Source organism: Stegodyphus dumicola, chromosome 3 (assembly GCF_044657685.1).
Source record: "Stegodyphus dumicola isolate Sdum_Otavi_A_Nest chromosome 3, ASM4465768v1".
In the NCBI taxonomy this organism is placed as follows: domain Eukaryota; kingdom Metazoa; phylum Arthropoda; class Arachnida; order Araneae; family Eresidae; genus Stegodyphus; species Stegodyphus dumicola.
Window position 1 is genome coordinate 133,962,481 of NC_140770.1, and position 22,226 is coordinate 133,984,706.

The 22,226-nt window shown below is 33.3% G+C and overlaps 1 protein-coding gene across 1 annotated transcript in view; it reads right to left on the reverse strand.

Moving 5' to 3' along the window:
- Nucleotides 1-22,226, reverse strand: part of Phlpp (PH domain leucine-rich repeat protein phosphatase) — a 143,620-nt gene that overhangs the window by 55,693 nt on the left and 65,701 nt on the right. The window contains exon 4 of the mRNA XM_085813333.1: nucleotides 20,596-20,749. Coding sequence (XP_085669459.1) covers nucleotides 20,596-20,749 — 154 coding nt within the window. The remainder of the gene's footprint in view (nucleotides 1-20,595; nucleotides 20,750-22,226) is intronic.

Here is a 22,226-nt window from a genome sequence, read left to right on the forward strand (position 1 = left end):
TTTATTTATTTATTTGTAGCATATTAGGTAATAATTTCTGGGTGCATTTTTATGTAATTTAATTTGTGGACACGTGCTTTGCACGTAAGTGTTTATTTCATTTGGATAATTGTAGATTTTGTGATTCTGAATCCAGCATCGGTTAAGTTGTAAAAGTAACCCAAGTAGAAACTTAGGCAGAAATTCTACTAACACTTCTTGTGAAAAATTTTGTTTTCACGCTGGCAGAATTCAGAGATTTCTCGTCGACATTTTCGAAGCTCTAAAAGTAATTCTTTCTGAAGCTACCCAAATTGCACAAATATGTTTCCGACAGTCAGTCTGCCAGCATTCCCCAGGTTCAGTTCTTTGTCCCATTTTTATATAACATATACAGGGTATTTCAGCGAATCGGTTACAAACCTTTCAGAAGAGAGAGCACAACAAGAGTATGGAAAATCATATACCAGTGCATGGTCGAAAATGCTTTCTTTGCGCGTTAGTAACAGCAAAAAACACAAGAAAGGAAGAACATAACAGAATGAGGAAACGGGTTTGTTGTGCTTAAGAGAGCAGAAATCAAGAATTAGAACAAAAACAGACAACGATCGTCATAAAAGAATATGTTCGAAATTACGACTTCGGCCCTTATCTAGACCCTTATCTAGACTTCATATCTCCGATACATGGAAGATTTGATGTTCTGGAAAATACCGGGCATGTCTCGGACTTCTCCAGCAGCTGCCACGATGCGTGCAACAAGTTCCTTAAAACTTCTAACGGGGATTCGTACACCAATGTCTTTACCTACACCCCAGAGCAAGTAACCAATGTTAAATTAGGTCTGGCGATCTTGCTGGCCAATGCACCGGACCACTCCTGCAGATTCTATGTTGAGGATACATTTGGAACACCTTCTTTGATGACGATCATCTATTTTTATTCTTATTTCTTGGTTTCCGCTGCACTAAGCGTAATAAACATACATTCACACCCTGTTCTCGTCCTTCCTTCCCTTTGTTTTATATCTTCATTACCGAGCCAGGAAAGCGGCAGGACCATGCATTGCTATATGTGTTTCCATCGTCTACGTATACTCTGCCTCTCCTGAAAGTTTGCAACCGATTTGCTGAAACACCCTGTACAAACATGATATTTCTAAAGACCTATATATTACCTCAGTCTTATTTGTTGATGATACAGCATCTGTCACTTAAGAAATTTCAGTCATCCGGCTTCTGTTACAGAATGACCTAATTTAGATCATAAACTGGCTCACGCTATGGTGGACTGCAGTTACACAGACAAGTCCAAGGCGACAATATTTCGGAAAAAGCACATCAACTTTGCTCCTCCTAAACCATTTCTATTAGACAATGAAATTAATTGGGTAGATGAAGTAAAATACCTCGAAGTTAATCTTAATTTTTTTAAAAAATTTCATCAGCATGCAATTTCAGCTGTCCAGAAAATGAATATCACGCTGGAGACAATGAGACCCATCCTTAGAAGACGCAGCAATCTAACTACTGTCAATAAACGTATTCTCTACAAATCAATACTTAGGACCGGGGTTCTCTTGTATGCTATCCAGTTTGGGAACACGCGGTTATGACTAACCTTAAACAGATCCAATTAATGCAAAAAAAGTCCTACAAGGAAATTATCAATGCCCCCTGGTTCATTCCTAACTCATACTGCATATAGACCTCAGAACAGAAAATACCATTCAAAAGCTCGCCACCAGTTTCTTCTTCTCAGTATTCGCCCGCACAAATCTTTTCATCAACTCTCTTCACTACACTACATTCCCCAGAGAGAAGAATAAGTACCCATTTGACATCTCAGACTCCTAACATTTTGATGCAAATGTGACTTTTCTAATGTCACTGGCATTTTCCTTTTTCAGAATTCCATTTTTGGGTTTCGTCGAATGGTGGTTATCACCAGAAATTTACAACCCTCTTCGATCCGCTAGAGCTACTTGTTCTCTCTTCTAATAGATAGGTTAACAGATATTGAGTAAAAGGTCTCATTCCTGTTCCGAAATTGAAACGCAAACATATGCTCTTCGTCGTTAGTTTCTAATCAGTTCTGAATGACTTCAGAGAGACTGAGTTTTGAAGTTTATTCTGTGAGTGATACCGACTACCTGCGATATTTCTTATATAAAACTAAAACTAAACTCAGTGACGCAACAACCCTAATGGGCCACGACCTGCAGTGCCCTCTTTCTGCTTTCCTGATCTTTTGGGCCCCGAAGTTCATCAGCATATGATTTGTTATATAAGATTTGCGTAATTGCTACGTTTCCTAGCTGTTTCTGCTGAATACTGTAATTATTGCAGCAAACTGAGAATCTCCTACACGTCAGGAGTAATTATTTGAAGAGGTTTCTACGAACTCGTAGTTCTAGACAATATTATGAATTTAATAAGCTAAAATATGCAAAAAAAACTGAATTCAGTGAAGAGAGCTACTGTGGGATTAATGATTTTAAAAATGTTAACTCTCAAATATACAATTTATAAAATGATCTAAGAAATCCCATAGGATATCCTTTATAGTCCTCAGGCTCCAGACCTGGCAAGGCTTGTCGTGCAGACTTGCGGCTCCATTTAGCACCTTTTCCATAAACAACAACAACAACATATAAGAAATCAACAAAAATATATCAAATATTTAAAATTTTCCCCAAACTGCATTATATCGTGCGCATGCGTCTGAAATATAAATATGTAACATTTACATAAAACTCTTAAGGAGAGTTTTATTAATAAAGGCTAAGTTTGCATCCCAGGCACTTATTTCTTGTTTCTAAGAAAACGCACAGTAAATTTTAATACAGATTTTGAAAGATAAAATATTTTGGCGCTACACTGTTTTCATCAAATTAATTTGTACATTATTTTGCTACACATTTATCCGAAACGAAATGTACATATAAACATTTTTAGTAAGCTGAATGGCCAACCAGTGGCCGAGCGGTAAAATCACTGAATACTGGTAGTTTGGCCAGGGGTTCCAATCCCGTAGAACGGATTGGCTGCATGGGCGTTTTCATGTTTTTCTCCATGTTTAACGTGTATAAAAGCCAGTTTCCCTTGGTAAGTCCTCCGCAAAGGCATTCTTCCACAGGCAGATAGCCCTCGAGTGCTTTATCATAATCAAATAAACAAAACCGTTCTAAATTAAACAGAAGAGCAATTATAATTATTTATTTAATTTGCTTAAAATACGCCAATTAAGCGCAGTTCATAATTATATATATATATATATGTATATTAGCTCGCAGCAATAATTAATCTTTATTTATATACAATTAAATTTTCATAATTTAAATTACTTTTATACGAATGAAAGAACATTTATTAAATATATATATATATTAAACAAAAAACTTAAATGATAGTAGCAACATAGAAAAATTATATGAACTAATGACTTAATCAGCTAATTAAAATACCCCAAAATTAGCTGACAGTAGATTTTTTTTCAAAATTATTTTATTTAAAAGTATGTAAGATAAAAATATATGAATCAAAATTATAGTTTAAACTATAAACATTAATTCTTCCTCTTTATTCTAAAATCGTAATAACTTCTCTGCATTGCGTCATTTCTAGATCACTCTATGGCCCGCGTAGCTCTGATGACGTAATAATTGGGAACTGAAACTGCCTTTGTAAACCAAAACTTTTCTCTTCGCCGTGCTTTCATCCTTCATAACTACGCACTTCAGCTTTTGCTCTCTACTCTGCTAAGATGTAATTTCGCTGGCTTGCTTTCTATCTCAACAATATCAAAAATGTAAATCTTCTGTGGAAAGGCACGACTAGAGTGCCAAGTGATTGTGGCCACAAATATCATATCATAAATAAAAACGGAATTAAAAACTGCCTCGACTGCCAATTCGTTAGATATTACCAAGTTAGCATTACTAGCATATTACGCAATCAAAATCTTCTTCAATATGGGTCTAATCACGCATCTACAATGTTCCGTCTTTTCCTTTGCTTTTACAGGGTGATCAGCGAATAAGCCCTGATTTCAAAATTAAATATCTCTACAACAAACATCAATAGAATTGTGCTGTAAACTGTATGTTTATTAGCAAAACTGTAAAAATGGTGTACAAAAGTTTAGAAAATTTAGTTACGAAAATCATTAACAGATGGCGCTCTGCGCTTAAAACTTTTTCTCTGAAAGGAGTCTAAAAAAAAACAATAAAGTGAAGCGGGAGTAGCGGGATTGTTTCGATAGGCAGTGTCTTTCAATGCGCCCCACAGAAAGAAGTCACAAGGACTCAGATCGGGAGAATATGGAGGCCAAGCAATTCCTGTGTCAGTAAATTGCGGATAATCCAACGCAATTACTTCATTCCCAAAGTATTCATGAAGAAAGCGAAAAACTTTATCTGTTCGATGTGGTCGAGCCTCATCTTGTATAAACTAATTGATACCTTGTATAAACTATTGCTAAACGATCCTCCAACGCTAGTTGAGTGCTGACAAATTGTTCCAAAATCGTAATGTAACGTTCAGTAGTTATCGTTTCTCGTACGAAAAAGGGTCCGATAATGCGTCTGGCGCATACCGCAGCCCATGCAGTAACTTTAGGCGAATGCAGTGCTTTCTCTTCACACAAATGAGGATTTTCAGAACCCCAAAATCTCCAGGTCTGTTTATTAACAATTTCATTCAAATGAAAATGTGCCTCATCTGCGATCCAGATGCAGCTCACATCAAATCTGTCGTTGTCGATCATTGTTAGAAGCTGATTCGCAAAGTCAAGCCTTTGTTGCACACCTTTCATGGTGACTTTGGATTTTGTATGGAAACATCCGTAGGCTATTTTTTAATTTTTTTTTTTTTTTTCGTGCTCGTGTACTTTAAACCTGTCTTTGATGCAATCCGTCGGATGCTTTTCCTTGGATTTTGCTGAACAATTCCAGAAACTTTCGCTGCATTTTCAGGAGTGACTACAGTTTGCCTAGGCCTAATATTTCCCTTTCAATCATCAGCAACGCTGCCAGTCCGTTGGAATTTCGCGAAGAGCATGCGAATGGTTTTCGCATCGGGTCCAACTGGAACTTTGAATCGATTTTGAAAACTGCGACATGTTGCCGTACAACTGTGTTCTAATCGGTGAAATTAAAAAAAAAAAAAAAAAAAAAAAAAAAAAACACGTTGTTCAATGGAATACATTATTTCACTTTCTACGCTAGCCTCTTTTCACTAGCCAACAGTCGTACTGATCAATTTCAATGTGTCTCAAGAAATTTTAGTAAACTATGGAGATTTAAAATTTACTCCTTAATATGGATTAGGAAATGAAAGACCCTGTCGATTTGTTTTTCAGTTCCTTTCATTTAAAATAAGTGACTAAATGGCCATAATACATTCGAAATTGTTCCCTATACCCCACTGGAAAAGGTTATAGGCTATTGATAGGTCATTGCGATTACAGCGCCCTCTGTTGACGATTTTCGTAACTAAATTTTCTAAACTTTTGTACACCATTTTTACAGTTTTGCTAATAAACGTACAGTTTACCGCATAATTCTATCGATCTTTGTTGTAGAGATATTTAATTTTGAAATCAGGGCTTATTCGCTGATCACCCTGTATTATGACAATTAAGCCGGTACTGAAACCTCAACGGAAAATTTAGTTCAGCTCTTCAAATCATCGTTTTGTGATAAAAACAAGATAATGTGAAAGAAGTGAATCATCAAATTTGTTTTTTCAGCGTTTAAAAAATAACAGATCATTCGTCTGCTGTGGTGTTTTGCAAGTGCTTCAAAAAAAAATAATCACGCGTAGTGTTTACAGATTGAAAGTAATCTCTCGATAAATTGAGCAGTTCGAATGCCTAGTGAAAAGGAAATCATCAGTGAATTACCGTTTAGGAATTAAGCATTACAGCGGGTTCAAGGTCAATCTGAGTTAGTGTTTGCAAGTATGTGCGACAGAAAATTATTTGCACTTCCGCTTTTTCAACAGCTCAAAAATTATTACATTCATGTGAATCTAGCTCAGGAACTAAATTATTTAATGTGCTGCGTATTCTATAGTTTTCATTTCAACTTTGGTTAAAATTTCTGCAATTTGTTTTGAGAAAATCTGAAATTCTTGTTCATTAATGTTTCTAATTTTTCATAATTATGTGTGAGAAAATTAAGTAACGAATTTTAAGCTATTTAAATTGTTCATAGGGAAGGATATTAAGATAAGTTTTTATGTTTTTGAAATTTTGTTGAGAATTTTGAATACGAATTTTATAATTATTCAAAAAATGAAGTAGGTGTAAAAAATAAGTGAAATTATTACAGATACGTAATATGAAATTATGGTAAATGCATGTTAAATTTATGGGTGATTGTATGTTAAGTATAGTGTATGTCGAGGGAGTACTGAGTTCCTAAGCAGAGGCCTGTAATTACCTCTGTACAGTTGTTCCCTTTACCCTCTTCAAGTAAGATAATATTGGAGGTCTCATTTTATGAGTGTGTGTGTAATTTTTTATATTATTATTATTATTATATTTTTGTATTATGGAATGTATTAGTGCAGTTCTCAAAGGCCAGTTACCTTAATGCAAGGAACGGAGGCCTTTTCAAGTAACTGCCCAGGCACACTGGCCCACCAGTTCAGAGAACACACTGGTTAGCTCAAGAGGACAGCCCTATTGATGGATATGTTTGTTTAGAAGTATTGCGAGGCTTCCAGTTTGGTAAAATCAGGAATTGTAAATGAAAGATGATAACGGTGAAACCATAAATTCTGAAAATCTTAATCGTATTATTTATGATGTTAAATTATAGTTTATTAGTATGGAAATAAGTATGATAAATATTTATGTGCATTACATTTAATTATAAGTAATGATTATGTAAAAGTTTATTTTGTGATATTCTATGATAACAATAACCTTCCCTGAAGAATTATGATTATGTGAACTCTCAAACAAAAAGACTTTTGGACTGAAATGCCGAAAAATTCAATAGGACTCTAAAAATTAAAAATTTACTTAAAAAATTGATATTTATAAATTATACTTTACAGTACTTTTATGATTTAATGTTTTTTTTTTTTTTTTTTTTTTTTTTTTTTAAACATTTGCTAGTGTTTTGTTTTAACTCTTTCTCTTTAAAAAGACTTCTCTGTCGCTACGCCTTTTTCTTTTTGAAGGGGGGGGGAATATGTAAGATAAAAATATATAAATCAAAATTATAGTTTAAACTATAAACATTAATTATTACTCTTTATTCTAAAATCGTAATAACTTCTCTGCATTGCGTCATTTCTAGATCACTCTATGGCCCGCGCAGCTCTGATGACGTAATAATTGGGAACTGAAACTGCCTTTATAAACCAAAACTTTTCTCTTCGCCGTGCTTCCATCCTTCATAACTACGCACTTCAGCTTTTGCTCTCTACTCTGCTAAGATGTAATTTCGCTGGCTTGCTTTCTATCTCAACAATATCAAAAATGTAAATCTTCTGTGGAAAGGCACGACTAGAGTGCCAAGTGATTGTGGCCACAAATATCATATCATAAATAAAAATGAAATTTGAATAAGAATAAGAATAAGAATGGAACTGCCTCGACTGCCAAGTTCGTTAGATATTACCAAGTGTTGCATAATCGAGAAAATATTGTTAAGAATTTTATTATTACTATTTTTATTATTATTGTCTATTTTTCAAAAGTGTGTTTTTGTTTTATATTGTGTGAAGTTGTAACTATATGTCTTTTCTTGTGTGGCAACAACGCTTCTGTAATTCTTCAATTTGAACTTTTGGATGTGTGCCAAGTTTGATGGCGTAATGCTCTGGTGAGAGCGTCGATTGATTGTGTAAATGAAACATGTTGTTTCAGAACGTTATTTCTTTAAAATATGTAAAATAAATGTTTTGTTTTCTGAACTCGGATTATGCAAACGTTATTTAGTTTCAACATAAAAGTTTGGCGTCCGTTTGACAGGACGTTTGTGTGATTTCGAGTAGTTTTGATTTAGGCGTTTTGTTAAAATGGAGTTGTTAAAAGCAAAACGTAAAAGTGAACGTACTTCGTTTACGTTAAGTACGAAGATTGTGGAAGAAGAATTGCCTACTTGTACGGATCCTGAGAGATTGCAAGTGTTGTTGGGGCAACTAATTGACAAATTTGAACGCTTGGACAGTACTCAAAGCAGTGTTTTAGAACAAACCAAGGAAGCTGATTTTGAAAATGAATTTAATACGGCTGAAGGATACAGAGATTCCTTTATAGCTTTAAAGGTGAAACTTCAGAATAAAATTGGACAATTGAATTCGACGAATGTTACTACAGATATTGCTTCAGTTTCGATTTCGGATCCTAAAGAAAATAAAAACAGGAAGTTCAAACTTCCTAAGCTTGAGCTGAAAAAATTTTCTGGAGATGCAAGAGAATTTTTAGGCTTTTGGAGCCAATTCTCCAAAATTCATGAAGATGCGGATATTGTGCCGGAAGATAAATTTTTGTACTTAGTGCAAAGTGCAGTACCTGGCTCAAAGGCAGCTCAACTTTTGAACAGTTTTCCTGTTACCGCCGCGAATTATCCTAAAGCTATCGAGCAGCTGAAAGAAAGATTTGGTAGAGAAGACCTCCTGGTGCAGATCTATGTAAGAGATTTGCTTGGGCTTGTTACAAAGAATGCTACAACAGGCAGAACGGCGTCGGACTTAGGAGTACTTTATGATAGTATAGAAAGTAAATTACGAGCGCTGGAAAGCTTAGGACGCACCAAGGAAAAGTTTGCTGATTTCTTGGGACCTTTAGTGGAGTCGTGCCTACCTGAGAATATTCTACGTGCCTGGGAGCGGAGTCGAACTTCTGAACAGGGACAGGAAAAGAGTTCTGAAAGAACGCTTGAAAAACTAATGTGTTTTTTAAGGCATGAAGTAGAATCGGAAGAAATGATTAGATTAGCACAATCAGGATTTACTCATTCTGTTAAGCGTCTTAATAAAAATGTTATTTCAGGTAATTCAGATTTAGCAACAGCTGCCGCGCTGGTAAGTACAAATGAAACCAGTAAAGGTAAGCAAAATGTTTGTATATTTTGTGGTAAGCCTCATATGAGTGCTAAGTGTTTTAAAGCTGAAAATATGAGCTTAAATGAAAAGAGGCAACTTGTACAAAAGAAAGGTGTTTGTTTTTCATGTTTAAGAATTGGCCATTTAAAAAACCAATGTAAAGCCAATATTAAATGCCCCATTTGCAGTTGTGATCATATAAAATTTATGTGTCCTCAGAATGTTAGTTCTGTAAAACAAAATGACTCTAAGTTGGATGTTTCCCTTTCTAATAATAGTAAGAGCGAGAAAGTTTATTTGCAAACTTTATGTGTTCTAATTAAAGTTAAAGATCGAGAGAGAAAAATTAGAATTCTCTTGGATTCGGGATCCCAACGATCATACGTTGGGGAGAAAATTATGAAGCGAATGAAGGCTGATCCTATTCGACAGGAGAAAGTAATTCATGGTTTGTTTGGGGGGAGGGAAACTGCGCCTGTAACCCATTCTGTTTTTGCTATTGACATAAGCAGTTTAGATAACACTTTTAGGTGTTGTTTTGAAGCTTTTTCTGAAAAAAAGATATGTGGATTTGTTCCAACAATCAAGAATGCTCAGATTATAGAGGAATTGAAAAGCAGGAAAATTGAGGTCAGTGACACATTTTGCGAGGAAAGTGAAATTGATTTATTGATAGGTGCAGATGTCATTGGTAAACTGTTAACTGACGAATACCTAGAATTACCCTCTGGTTTAACTGCAGTCAAAACAAAACTGGGTTGGACGGTTATGGGTAAAGAAAATGATACTGTCAGGGATAATGCCCTAATAAGTCTTTCCTTGCATGTAAATAATGCTTCTTTGAAATCTTTATGGGAGCTTGAAGTTTTGGGTATTTCCGACCCGACGGAAAATAGTAAAACGAAAAATCTTCATTGCGACTACGAGATTGATTTTCAGAATAAATTATCTATTCGGCCCGATGGTAGATATGAATTAGAATTACCCTGGAAATGCGAATCGACCAATTTATCAGATAATAAAAGCATTGCTTTGACACGACATCAAAAAATGATAAAGAGGGCAAAAGAAAATAATTCTTTGAAGGAATATCAAGAAGTGTTTAGAGAGTGGGAAAATTTAAATATTATAGAAAAGGTTCCGGAAAAGGAATTAAACAATAAATGCCACTTTTTACCACACAGACCGGTTATTAAGATGAATAGTGAAAGCACTAAGGTAAGACCCGTTTTTGATGCTTCATCTTGTGAAAAGGGAAAACCATCTTTGAATCAGTGTTTATTGAAAGGACCTAATTTAATAGAATTAGTCCCTGATATTTTAGACAGAATGAGATTTTTTCCTATTGGTCTGAGTGCAGACATAGAGAAAGCATTCTTGCAGTTAGGAATTTCTCCGAAGGATAGAGATTACTTGCGATTTTTCTATCCAAGTGATGAGGGAGAAATAGTGTATAGGCACTGCAGAGTAGTTTTTGGGGTTTCCTGCAGCCCTTATCTACTAGGTGCTTCTATTAAATATCTCTTGAATAATTGTCCATCTGACTTTTTAGATGTGGCTGACAAATTAAAAAATTCGTTCTATGTGGATAATTGTATTACGGGTGTTTACAATATTGAGGAACAAGAGGATTTAATTCAAAAGGCCAAAAGTCTTATGTCGAGAGGCAGATTTAATTTAAGGGGATGGGAGAGCAATGTTGCTTCCAAATATACTACAAAACATTCTGGGGACACACCTCTTTTAGGAATATTGTGGAATTTAGACAATGATACTTTAAGGTGTAATATAAATGTAAATATGATAACTTGTGATACTAAGGCAACTAAGAGACTGATTCTGTCTATTGTACAATCAATTTTTGATCCAATTGGAATACTTGCACCAATAACTTTGCTTCCAAAAATTTCGTTACAAGAAACATGGAAGTTGAAATTTTCTTGGGACGAGGTATTGCCTCATGATTTTGTAAGTAAGTTTTTTGTGTGGTTATCTGATATACTTTTGTTGAAAAATGTGGCAATACCCCGATTCATTGGAACCTTTGCAACAGTTGAATTGCATGTATTTGTCGATGCCTGCAAATATGCTTATGCAGGATGTATTTTCGCGAGAAGTGTTGATTCATGCAGTGTAAAAATTACTCTCTTAAGAGCAAAATCTAGAGTAGCTCCTATTAAGAATTTGACGATTCCTAGATTGGAATTAATGTCCTGTTGCATTGGATCCCGATTATTATATTCTGTTTGTAAAGCTCTTAATGATTTTGATATAAATGTAACTTTATGGTGTGATTCCACAGTCGCATTATGGTGGATCAGAAATCCTGGTAATTGGTCGAACTTTGTAAGCAATCGTGTTAAAGAAATTACTAAGTTGACAAAACCTGAATCATGGAGGCATGTGCCTGGTAATATGAACCCAGCAGATGTGTTATCTCGAGGTTGCTCTGCTAAACAAATGATTAACTCGGAGTGGTTTAAGGGACCTCTCTGGCTAAGAGAAAGCCCTGAATTTTGGCCTACCAATATTGTTTGTCAGCCGAGCGAAGCTGACTTGGAAAAGAGGAAGGTAAAACTTATTAATGTTATCTTTTCAGAGGATACTACTCCTTGGTATGCAGAAAGAGTTTCTGATTATGAAAAAATGATTCGTGTAACCGGTTGGGTGTTACGTTTTATTTCTAACTGTAGGAAGAAGTCAAATTTGTGTAAAGAATCTAAACTAACTGTTGCTGAAATCATAAATTCCGAAAAAGTTTTGATTCGGTTGGTTCAAAGCTCAAATTTCCCTGACATCGGAGCTCTTAATCCACTTGATGTATTCATTGATAATGAAAAAATTATAAGAGTTAAAACTAGAATATTGGAACGCAAAGACAATTCTGAATTTTTAACACCAATTTTGTTACCGAGTAAATGTATCTTTACTACATTGTTAATTGAGTCAGTTCATAAGAAACATTGTCATGCTGGAACTCAAATGCTTCAATCTATTTTAAGAGAAAGATTCTGGATACTAAAACAACATAAAACTGTGCGTAATGTGTTAAAAGGGTGTGTAATATGTCAACGATATAAAGCGAAACCGATGTCTTGCGAAGTGACTCCTCTTCCTGAAGATCGCGTAGGAGATTATAGGGCTTTTGAAATTTTGGGAGTAGATTTAGCTGGCCCATTGTTTTTGAAAAACGGTAAGAAGGTTTGGATGGCACTCTTCACATGCGCTGTGTACAGGGCAATCCATCTAGAACTGGTGACTTCGTTATCAACAGAATCTTTTCTTTTGGCTTTAAGACGTTTCATAGCCAGACGTGGCAGACCACGAACCATTTATTCTGACAATGGGACTAACTTCCGAGGAACGTATAACGAAATGTCTAAACTTAACTGGGACATAATAGAGAATGAGGCAAAAATAAAGAGAATAGTATGGAAATTCAATCCACCAACAGCCTCCTGGTGGGGAGGTTGGTGGGAACGGCTAGTTCGCATGGTTAAAGAACTTTTAAGACGTTCTTTGGGAAAATCGGTTTTATCTTATGAAGAACTGGAAACCTTAATTTGCGATTGTGAGTCGGTAATTAATTCTCGACCTTTAACATATATTTCGGAGAACTCTGAAGATGCTATCCCTTTAACTCCGTCAATGTTTTTAATTGAAAATTGTACTTCGAATGTAGCAGATATAGATAAAATTGACTCTCAGCATTTTTTTAGAAGAATTAAATACCGCACAAAACTTCTTAAAGATTTAAGGAACCGTTTCCGAAAAGAATATTTGGGGCAATTAATAATGAAACAACCACAAAATAAAGTAACCCTGTTGCCTAAAATTGGGGAGATAGTCTTAATAGGCGATGATTTCAAAAAACGCTTGTATTGGCCTTTGGGTAAAATTATAGAGAAAATTCCTGGTCGGGATGGCAAAATTCGAACAGTTAAACTAAAAACTCAGAATGGGATTTTCATAAGGCCCGTTCAGCGTATTTATCCACCAGAGATACAACTAGATGAAAATTATTTAGTTGAAGAGCCTAACGTTAACGACGATAAGAAAAACGATCAGACTGACGTACAGCATATAAAACAGAAATTTACGTCGTCAGGACGGCTTGTTAAGAAGCCTAATGTACTAGACCTTTTTAATAGGATAACATATGTTTTTGAGTCGTTTGCCACTGACTCAAAAAGGGGGGAGGATGTTGCATAATCGAGAAAATATTGTTAAGAATTTTATTATTACTATTTTTATTATTATTGTCTATTTTTCAAAAGTGTGTTTTTGTTTTATATTGTGTGAAGTTGTAACTATATGTCTTTTCTTGTGTGGCAACAACGCTTCTGTAATTCTTCAATTTGAACTTTTGGATGTGTGCCAAGTTTGATGGCGTAATGCTCTGGTGAGAGCGTCGATTGATTGTGTAAATGAAACATGTTGTTTCAGAACGTTATTTCTTTAAAATATGTAAAATAAATGTTTTGTTTTCTGAACTCGGATTATGCAAACGTTATTTAGTTTCAACACCAAGTTAGCATTACTAGCATACTACGCAATCAAAATCTTCTTCAATATGGGTCTAATCACGCATCTGCAGTGTTCCGTCTTTTCCTTTGCTTTTATTATAACATATATATATGTAAAATAAAAAAAAAAATACGATGGCTTTGCTCTTTGCGAACCAGCAACCTTTAATTCATTTTCTGCAATTCAGGATCGTCCCCTAACCCAGTACCTGCTAGAACATTCACGCCTATTACATAACCTCCTCATATAAATGCTGCGTCATAAGTTTTTTACATTTTTCTAGAAGCTACTCAGTTACATAACCATTCATATAAATGCTGAGTCATAAGTTCTCTTAGACAGATGCCTTCTCGCCTTCGTCCTGCTAACGCTTCCGCTATGCTCCTCTTTCTTTGTTAGAACGTTATGATGTATTAAAGTTTAAAGTCAGTCGTATCTAATAGTTCAATTACTGAATAAGTTATTTGATTAACTTCATCTGGAAAAAGCCATCTGCTATAAATTAAAATAAAGATATGCTTGCTGTTAAAAGTGAAAAGTCCTGAGTCGTCATTTTACTCCGTGTTTCAATCACCCCAGCTTCGTTAACCATCTGCCAGAACGTGTAATGGAATAGCCTCACCATTCGCCCACGATGTGTTGGAATAACTGAAAACATTACAGTTATTAATTAGTCGACAGGATGTATCCTCTACGTGGGAAAAAAGCTCCTTTATTTATTTCTAACGCGCTTCTAAATTCAACAGTGGGTCAAGGACAGTGTGTGATCGTCTTATGCTTTTGCTTCTTTTCCGGCGGTGCTTAAGTGTTTTACTTCGGCTCCAAAGTTATTGATTTTAGTGTTCAAATTGATGTGTATGCGAACTCTTAAATTCAAGATTTTGTGATTGGAATGTTAACACGCTCAAAAACGGCAAAAATGTCAACTGATAAGAAAGAATCCGTAGCTATTGTGGATACAATAAAATTCCAATTTCCTATTTTTGATGGCACAAGTACAAATTTTCCAATAGACAAATATCTTCTATTGTTGGAAGAGAAATGTGCCGCAAAGAACATTCCAGAAAAGGAAACGAAATTTGTTTTCTCAGAGTGTATTAGAGGAGAGGCTTTAGCCCTCTATTTACGTGATTGTTTAGATAAAGACTGGGACAACATAAAGGTTATTTTCGAGACATACTTCACAACATCGGAATCTGTTACTTTTAGTGATTTTGTGTCTTTAAAATACGAGAGATTTAATAATATTGATGTTTATTTTCGTAATAAGTTGAAATTAGGAGCCAGCTTGAAACTAACAGATTCCACAATGGTGGAAGCACTTACGGAAGGACTTCCTGAGCCTCAAAGAATGCTGTTAACAGTGCAAAAAATAGACACACCGAAAGACTGGATTACTCTTGCTAGGAAACTGTTTCCAGTTAAGATGTCGTTAGATGGTCTAGAAAATAGTAATTACCAATTTGTTTCTCCAAGGCAAACTGTTCCGAAGTGCTATTATCCCAGACCAGTGCAAGCCACTCCTTATCAAAGTTTTCGTAGTGTGAGACCTTTTAATTATCAACAAGTGCAATACCGACCTCTACAGTATGCGTATCGGCCAATTCGATATCCACAATTACCTGCTATTAATTATAACACGGTTCCTAAAAGAGAAGTTAAAAAATGATATTACTTTAAAGTGAATGTCCAAATTGGACAGGAAAAAATTTCCAGTATTATTGATACGGGATCGCAAATTAACGTTTTATCGTTAAAATATTTTAACAAAATTGGTGATAAATTTGGAGAAATTTCATTGAAATCTCATGATAAAATATTTTCAATATCTAGTCAAGTTCATATAGAGAAAATAATCAAAGTAAAGTGTAAAGTAGGTAAAATAGAAAATAATGTGATATTTTATGTAGTAGATTCAAATTTGAATTATTTATTGCTTTCATCACCATGTGTTTCATTATTTAAATTACAATTGAATTTTCATAATTATGAAGTGTATCAGCTTGGAAAACAGGTAAGTAAAAATGTTAAAGTAGACAAGTTTTTCCAAAATAATTATGTATGTAAAAATGATATCAGTGCTGAACAATCTAGTAAATATTTTGATAATAGCGAAAATTTTGTATGTAAAAATGATCTTAGTTCTAAAAATTGTGGTAATTATTTTGAAAATAGTAAAAATTCTGATAGTAAATTACAGAAATTGTTGAATGATTATAACCATATATTTGCAAAAAGTAAATATGATGTTGGTTGTATAAGGGTTGAACCTCCCAGAGTTATATTAACTTCTGAATTACCAATAGCCTATAGACCATATAGAGCATCTCCTAAAGATAATAGTGAAATTAAAAAACAAATAGATGAATTGTTAAAAGCTGGAATTATTAAACCTTCTTATAGTCCTTATGCTGCTCCTGTAACTTTAGCTTATAAGCGAGACGAGCAGTCCAGAAACAGATTGTGTATTGATTTCAGGAAGCTTAACCAAATTACTAAAACTGATTCTGAACCTATTCCTAGAATTGATGCTGTATTAGATCAATTAACAAATGCAAAAATCTTTTCTACATTGGATTTAGCATCAGGCTATTGGCATATAAAATTAAATGAAAAGGATACTGAAAAATTGGCATTCACTACAAATTTTGGACTGTATGAGTTTACTAGATTATCTTTTGGTTGGAAAAATTCCCCAGCTGTTTTCCAACGAGCTCTTAGACAAATTTTAAATAAATATCAGATTCAATTTGCTTTAAATTATTTTGATGATATTATAGTATTCTCTCCAAATTTTGATGAACATTTAAATCATCTTAAAATAATATTTGATATATGTGAGAAAGAGAATATAAAATTAAAACAATCTAAATGTAATTTTGCTAAAGAAAAAATAAATTTTCTAGGATATGAAATTCAAGCAGGTAAATACCAGCCCAGTAATGCAAATATAGAGGTTATTAAGAAATTGCAACCCCCTAAAAATATCAAAGAATTACAAAGATTTTTAGGAAGTATTAATGTTTATCATAAATTTATTCAAAATTATGCTAAAATTAGAGCCCCATTAACAAATTTACTTAAGAAAGATACTCCTTATAATTGAACTGATGAATGTCAAAAAGCTTTTCAAAAATTAAAAGATGCATTGATTTCTAGACCTATTTTAACTTTGTTTAATCCTAAATATCCCTGTCATGTATTTGTTGATGCGTCCAAAGAAGCTGTTGGTGCTGTTTTAAAACAAGAACATCCTGATGGTAGTTTACATCCAATTGCTTTTCATTCTAGAAAATTAAGAACTTATGAACAAAATTATGCCATTACTGAGCTGGAATGTTTATCTATTATTGATGCAATTGATAAATTTTATTATTATTTACATGGTAACCATTTTACTGTACATACTGATCATGCTGCTTTAGTTTGGCTTAAAAATATAAAACACCCTACTGGTCGTCTATTTAGGTGGTCTTTAAAATTATCTATGTATGATTTTGATATAAAATATAAAAAAGGATCTACTAATGTTGAAGCTGACATGCTCTCTAGAAATCCTATGTGTCAATATTTAAGATTGCAAGTTAATTTATTATCATTAGAAGAAATAAAAGAATATCAAAATTTAGATAATGTTTGTAATACTAAGTATAGGAAAATGAATGATGTCTTAACTATTAAAAAACAGGGATTGTACAAAATTGTGATACCCATGTCTCTACGTACGAAATTACTTGAAAAGGCCCATATACAATTTGGTCATATTGGTGTATCATCTATGCTAAATTTGTTATCTCCACAATATTATTGGCCAGGAATTGTTCAAGATGTTAGAAATTATTGTAAACATTGTGAAGTATGTCAGTTTAATAAGAAAAGTAAACAAAAGAAATTTGGTTTAATGCAAAATTTACCATCAGTTAGTGAACCTTTTGAAATATTATCTATTGATACTGTAGGTGGTTTAAATTATTATAATTCTACTAAAAAGTATATTCACATAATTATTGATCATGCAACTAGATATATCTGGACTTTTGCTTCCAAAAGTGTAACTACAGATACTTATATAAATTGCTTAAAACAAATTTTCCAAATTCAGGTCCCTAAAAAGATTTTAAGTGATAGGAACGCTGCTTTTACATCTTCAAAATTTAAGCACTTTTTAAGGAATCATAATGTAAAACAATTGCTAACTACTGCAAATAGACCCCAAACTAATGGTAAAATTGAACGTGTTAATCAAACTATTATAACTAGATTAAAATGCAAACTAAATTCTTATCACGGTAATATAGCATGGACAAAATTATTACCCCAAGTAACTGAAGAGTATAATAATACCCCTCATTCTGTAACAAAATTCCCTCCATCATATTTAATGTATGGAAAATTACCTTATGATTCCTTAATTCAAAATCAAGAATTGTATCCGTCAATAGAAGAAGCCAGAAAAATAGCTCAAAAGAGATCTGATGATTATCATAATGTAAATAAAGAAAGATATGATATTCATTTTAAACCTAGTAATTTTAAAATTGGTGATTTAGTAATGTATGAAGAATTTCAATACCCTAATACACGTAAATTATCTCCTCCATTCTCAGGACCTTATAAAATTTTAAAACAATATTCTGAAGTTACTTATGAAATAGATAAACCTAATCCTTTAACTAAAAAGAAATCAGAAATTGTTCATTCAACTAGATTAAGACCTATTAATCCAGCAAGTGAGTTTAAGCTAACTGTCCGAAATAGTAGAATTCCCATCTCTGTTCAAAATTAAAATTAATTTTTTTTAAAATTCTCTTTTAAACATTTTCCTGATTATGACCTTTAATACCTGATTTAGACTTAAACCCTAACTATGACAAATTATTCTCCCGATCTTGACCTTTTATATCTTTCACATAATTTGAATTATTTTGTAGCAAAAATTTTCTTCTTATTGTAGGATAATATTTGTTTCTAATTTACAACATTATAAAAAAGACTTTAACTTGATTATACAAGTTATCCGTCTTATAATTTTGATTTTATATGATCTTTTATTTTTCTAACACCACTTTGAGGTAATGTACAATGCCAAAAACCAGTTACCTTCTATTAGGCAACGGAGGTTTTTCGATATTTGTACCTAGCACCCCCCAACCATCAGCAACTAATCACGCTGATCTGTTGGCGAGAACATGCCATAGTTTTAAAGTCAAAGTGTTCATGTTCTAGTGTATAATTGTATTATTTATATTGAATTGTTTTTTGAATAAGTATAATATTTTGTATTGAAGTGTAAAACATGTCAATCTTTACGATGAGAGGAAAAAATGCATCATATTTGTGAACTATCAACATGCATCATATTTGTGGACTATCTGGCATTTAGAGATTTTACCAGATATTTTCATTCTCTTCGAGCTCTTTTTATGAAAAAAGACTTTCAAAAAAAAAAAAAAAAAAAAAAAAAAAAGACATTTTTTAACAAAATTGAGGACTTTTGTAATTATAACTTATTTATTTATCAGTATTCCATATTTATTATGTTATAGTCTTAAAATTAGTCATATATTGTATATTTATTTATAACTCATTGTTTTAATGTTCAAAATTTCATATGCTATAAAGTCAAAATTTTATATGAGAAAGTCATGAACTATGATAGGCCATAGTTAAAGCTTGTACGCTATGTTCTGGATGTTTTCATGTCTTTTCTCATACTTTTGCTTCACCCCTGTACTAATGCTTTTCTCACCCCAGCCTCTCTTTTTGACGGGTAGGGGGGGAAGATGTAAAATATAAAAAAAAAAAAAAAATACGATGGCTTTGCTCTTTGCGAACCAGCAATCTTTAATTAATTTTCTGCAATTCAGGATCGTCCCCTAACCCAGTACCTGCTAGAATATTCACGCCTATTACATAACCTCCTCATATAAATGCTGCGTCATAAGTTTTCTACATTTTTCTAGAAGCTACTCTGTTACATAACCATTCATATAAATGCTGAGTCATAAGTTCTCCTAGACAGATGCCTTCTCGCCTTCGTCCTGCTAACGCTTCCGCTATGCTCCTCTTTCTTTGTTAGAACGTTATGATGTATTAAAGTTTAAAGTCAGTCGTATCTAATAGTTCAATTACTGAATAAGTTATTTGATTAACTTCATCTGGAAAAAGTCATCTGCTATAAATTAAAATAAAGATATGCTTGCTGTTAAAAGTGAAAAGTCCTGAGTCGTCATTTTACTCCGTGTTTCAATCACCCCAGCTTCGTTAACCATCTGCCAGAACGTGTAATGGAATAGCCTCACCATTCGCCCACGATGTGTTGGAATAACTGAAAACATTACATATATATATATATATTAAACAAAAAACTTAAATGATAGTAGTAACATAGAAAAATTATATAAACTAATGACTTAATCAGCTAATTAAAATACCCCAAAATTAGTTGACAGTAGATTTTTTTCAAAATTATTCTATTTAAAAGCACAAATGTAATAATATCTGATAAAAGGGATTTTCAGCAATTCCAGTGTTATAAATTAGATTAACTGATTTGCTTGAAAAATAAGCTACCTGAAGCGTAAATCCGAAGTATAATGGAAAAATTACTGCATATTCGTAGTTCTGAAAATTTGATTCTTAATGAAGTGAATTGTATGTTATAACTGAACTTATTAAAACATCCCTAGTAATGCTTACGCGCTCAGAAAACTTTTCAACCAACGTCAACTGAGCTAACTCGTCCTTTCAAAGAATGTTTAAATGCTTACAGGATGACAACGTGACAGTAGCGCTAAATCAGGGCAGATCTTCTCGTTCTTGTGATATTGGAATAAAATCCCTATGCTTGAAAAGTGTGTGTTTATTTAGGGCGAATTCGCAACGCATCTTTCAAGGTAACATAAATTATACAAGGTAACAGTATCTCTGGGACATGTTTTAATGTTTCACAGTCCGCCGATTGTCATACTTCTAGTATAAATCAAAACAAGGAAAAACAGGAATAAATAACTTTTTTATCTACCGTTTCGATCAACTTCCAGTGACCGCAACTTTGCGCCGTCCAAGTTCAGTGATTTCAGAACATTCTGGGAGGCTACCAGATACTCCAATTTGCTAAGTTTAGATACCTCTATGTCTTCTAGGTCATTGTGGGATACATCTAAGTACGTCAGATTCTGAAAAACATAAGCCGTAAAGTTGATGTTACATCAAAGGATAATATATGAATACAAGATTTTACATATGATTTATTCTAAGAAAGTATTTACTCTTTGTAAATATTGCAAAATCATTGCTCACAACAAGATCTTCTATGTAGTACTCGGTTTATAATTAATACATGTAATTTTTTTATACACAGGTAAATTTAAGTATTTTTAACAACTGTTTCCTAATAACAGTTTTTTAATATTACTAATACTTATTTTAACTTCTTAATACTCCCTTTATACTACTTCAAAGTTAATAAAAATGGTTAAAATGAAAAAGTATATCATAAGTTAGACAAAAATATATAAATCAAAATTATAACTTTCATTTGCATTGAACTGAACATTAATTATAAATTTGAATCTCCATTTTAATTTGGTTATTTCCCCTTTCTGTTCTTAAAAGTAACTGCTTATAATAAACGTCTCTAAACTTTATAATTTAAAATTAATCGCTGTCATATGATACATACGTAAAGCTCATGGCACAAGTATCTAAATAACTTTTCAGCCATTTAATAATTTCAAATTTCGGAACCGAAACTTTTAAAAGCTACTCAAGAAATGTAAATCAGAACCAGATCCTTTTGACCCACACTTTCATCTTGGAGCGAAATCTTTGCACTCGCTTTCTGCTTGTCTGTTTGTTACATCGCTATCGTTACTTTTATTGGCGCAACACCTTATGTTTATGTTTACTTTGTCGAAACTTATACTATATAATAATATACAGTTGGAAATGCTGTAGATTCTTTTGCTACCTTAGAGTGGCACTTCTCTTCGATCGACTACAGAAACTGACCTGTTCACAGCCTTTTTCTTTACCACAGAAACTGACCTTTCTCATAGCCCGCAACAAGTACTGATCTTACCTCTCTAGATTTTTTCCTCTAGTTCTTTGTAAAAAATATAAAAGGATTAACTGTAAGTCTTCGTTCACTAAAAGTCTTGTTGCAAAAGGAGAATCTAACAAGATGGTTGTCACTTCCCTTTAAGAATCTTGAGTGAGCTGAGCCGAATTGTCGATTTTCAGAACTTTGAATTAGCAGAAGCTGAATTTATGGCCCCCAAGAAGTTTTGATCTCACCTTTCTAAACTTCCAGGCTTTTATCAAAAAATATAAAGGAGGATTACAGTGAAAAGGTTGATAATTTTGACCATTTCAAGAACAGAATTAATTACATTAAGAATTAAAAATGCTACACTAGAGTCCTTGCCAGTGTATAGACCGAAACTGAGCATCGCGATGACAATCAGGCTGTTAATAGCGCGCATAATGAAATCTATTAAATTTAGACGAAATATTTGTGTGTGACTGAATTAAATAAAATCGCTATCAATTCATTTCACGTAATTTAAACATCACCCTGAAATTATATGAAATACTTCCATTCATTCTCTTAGATCGTGCATAAATATGATTACATTCAATTCATTTAAACTA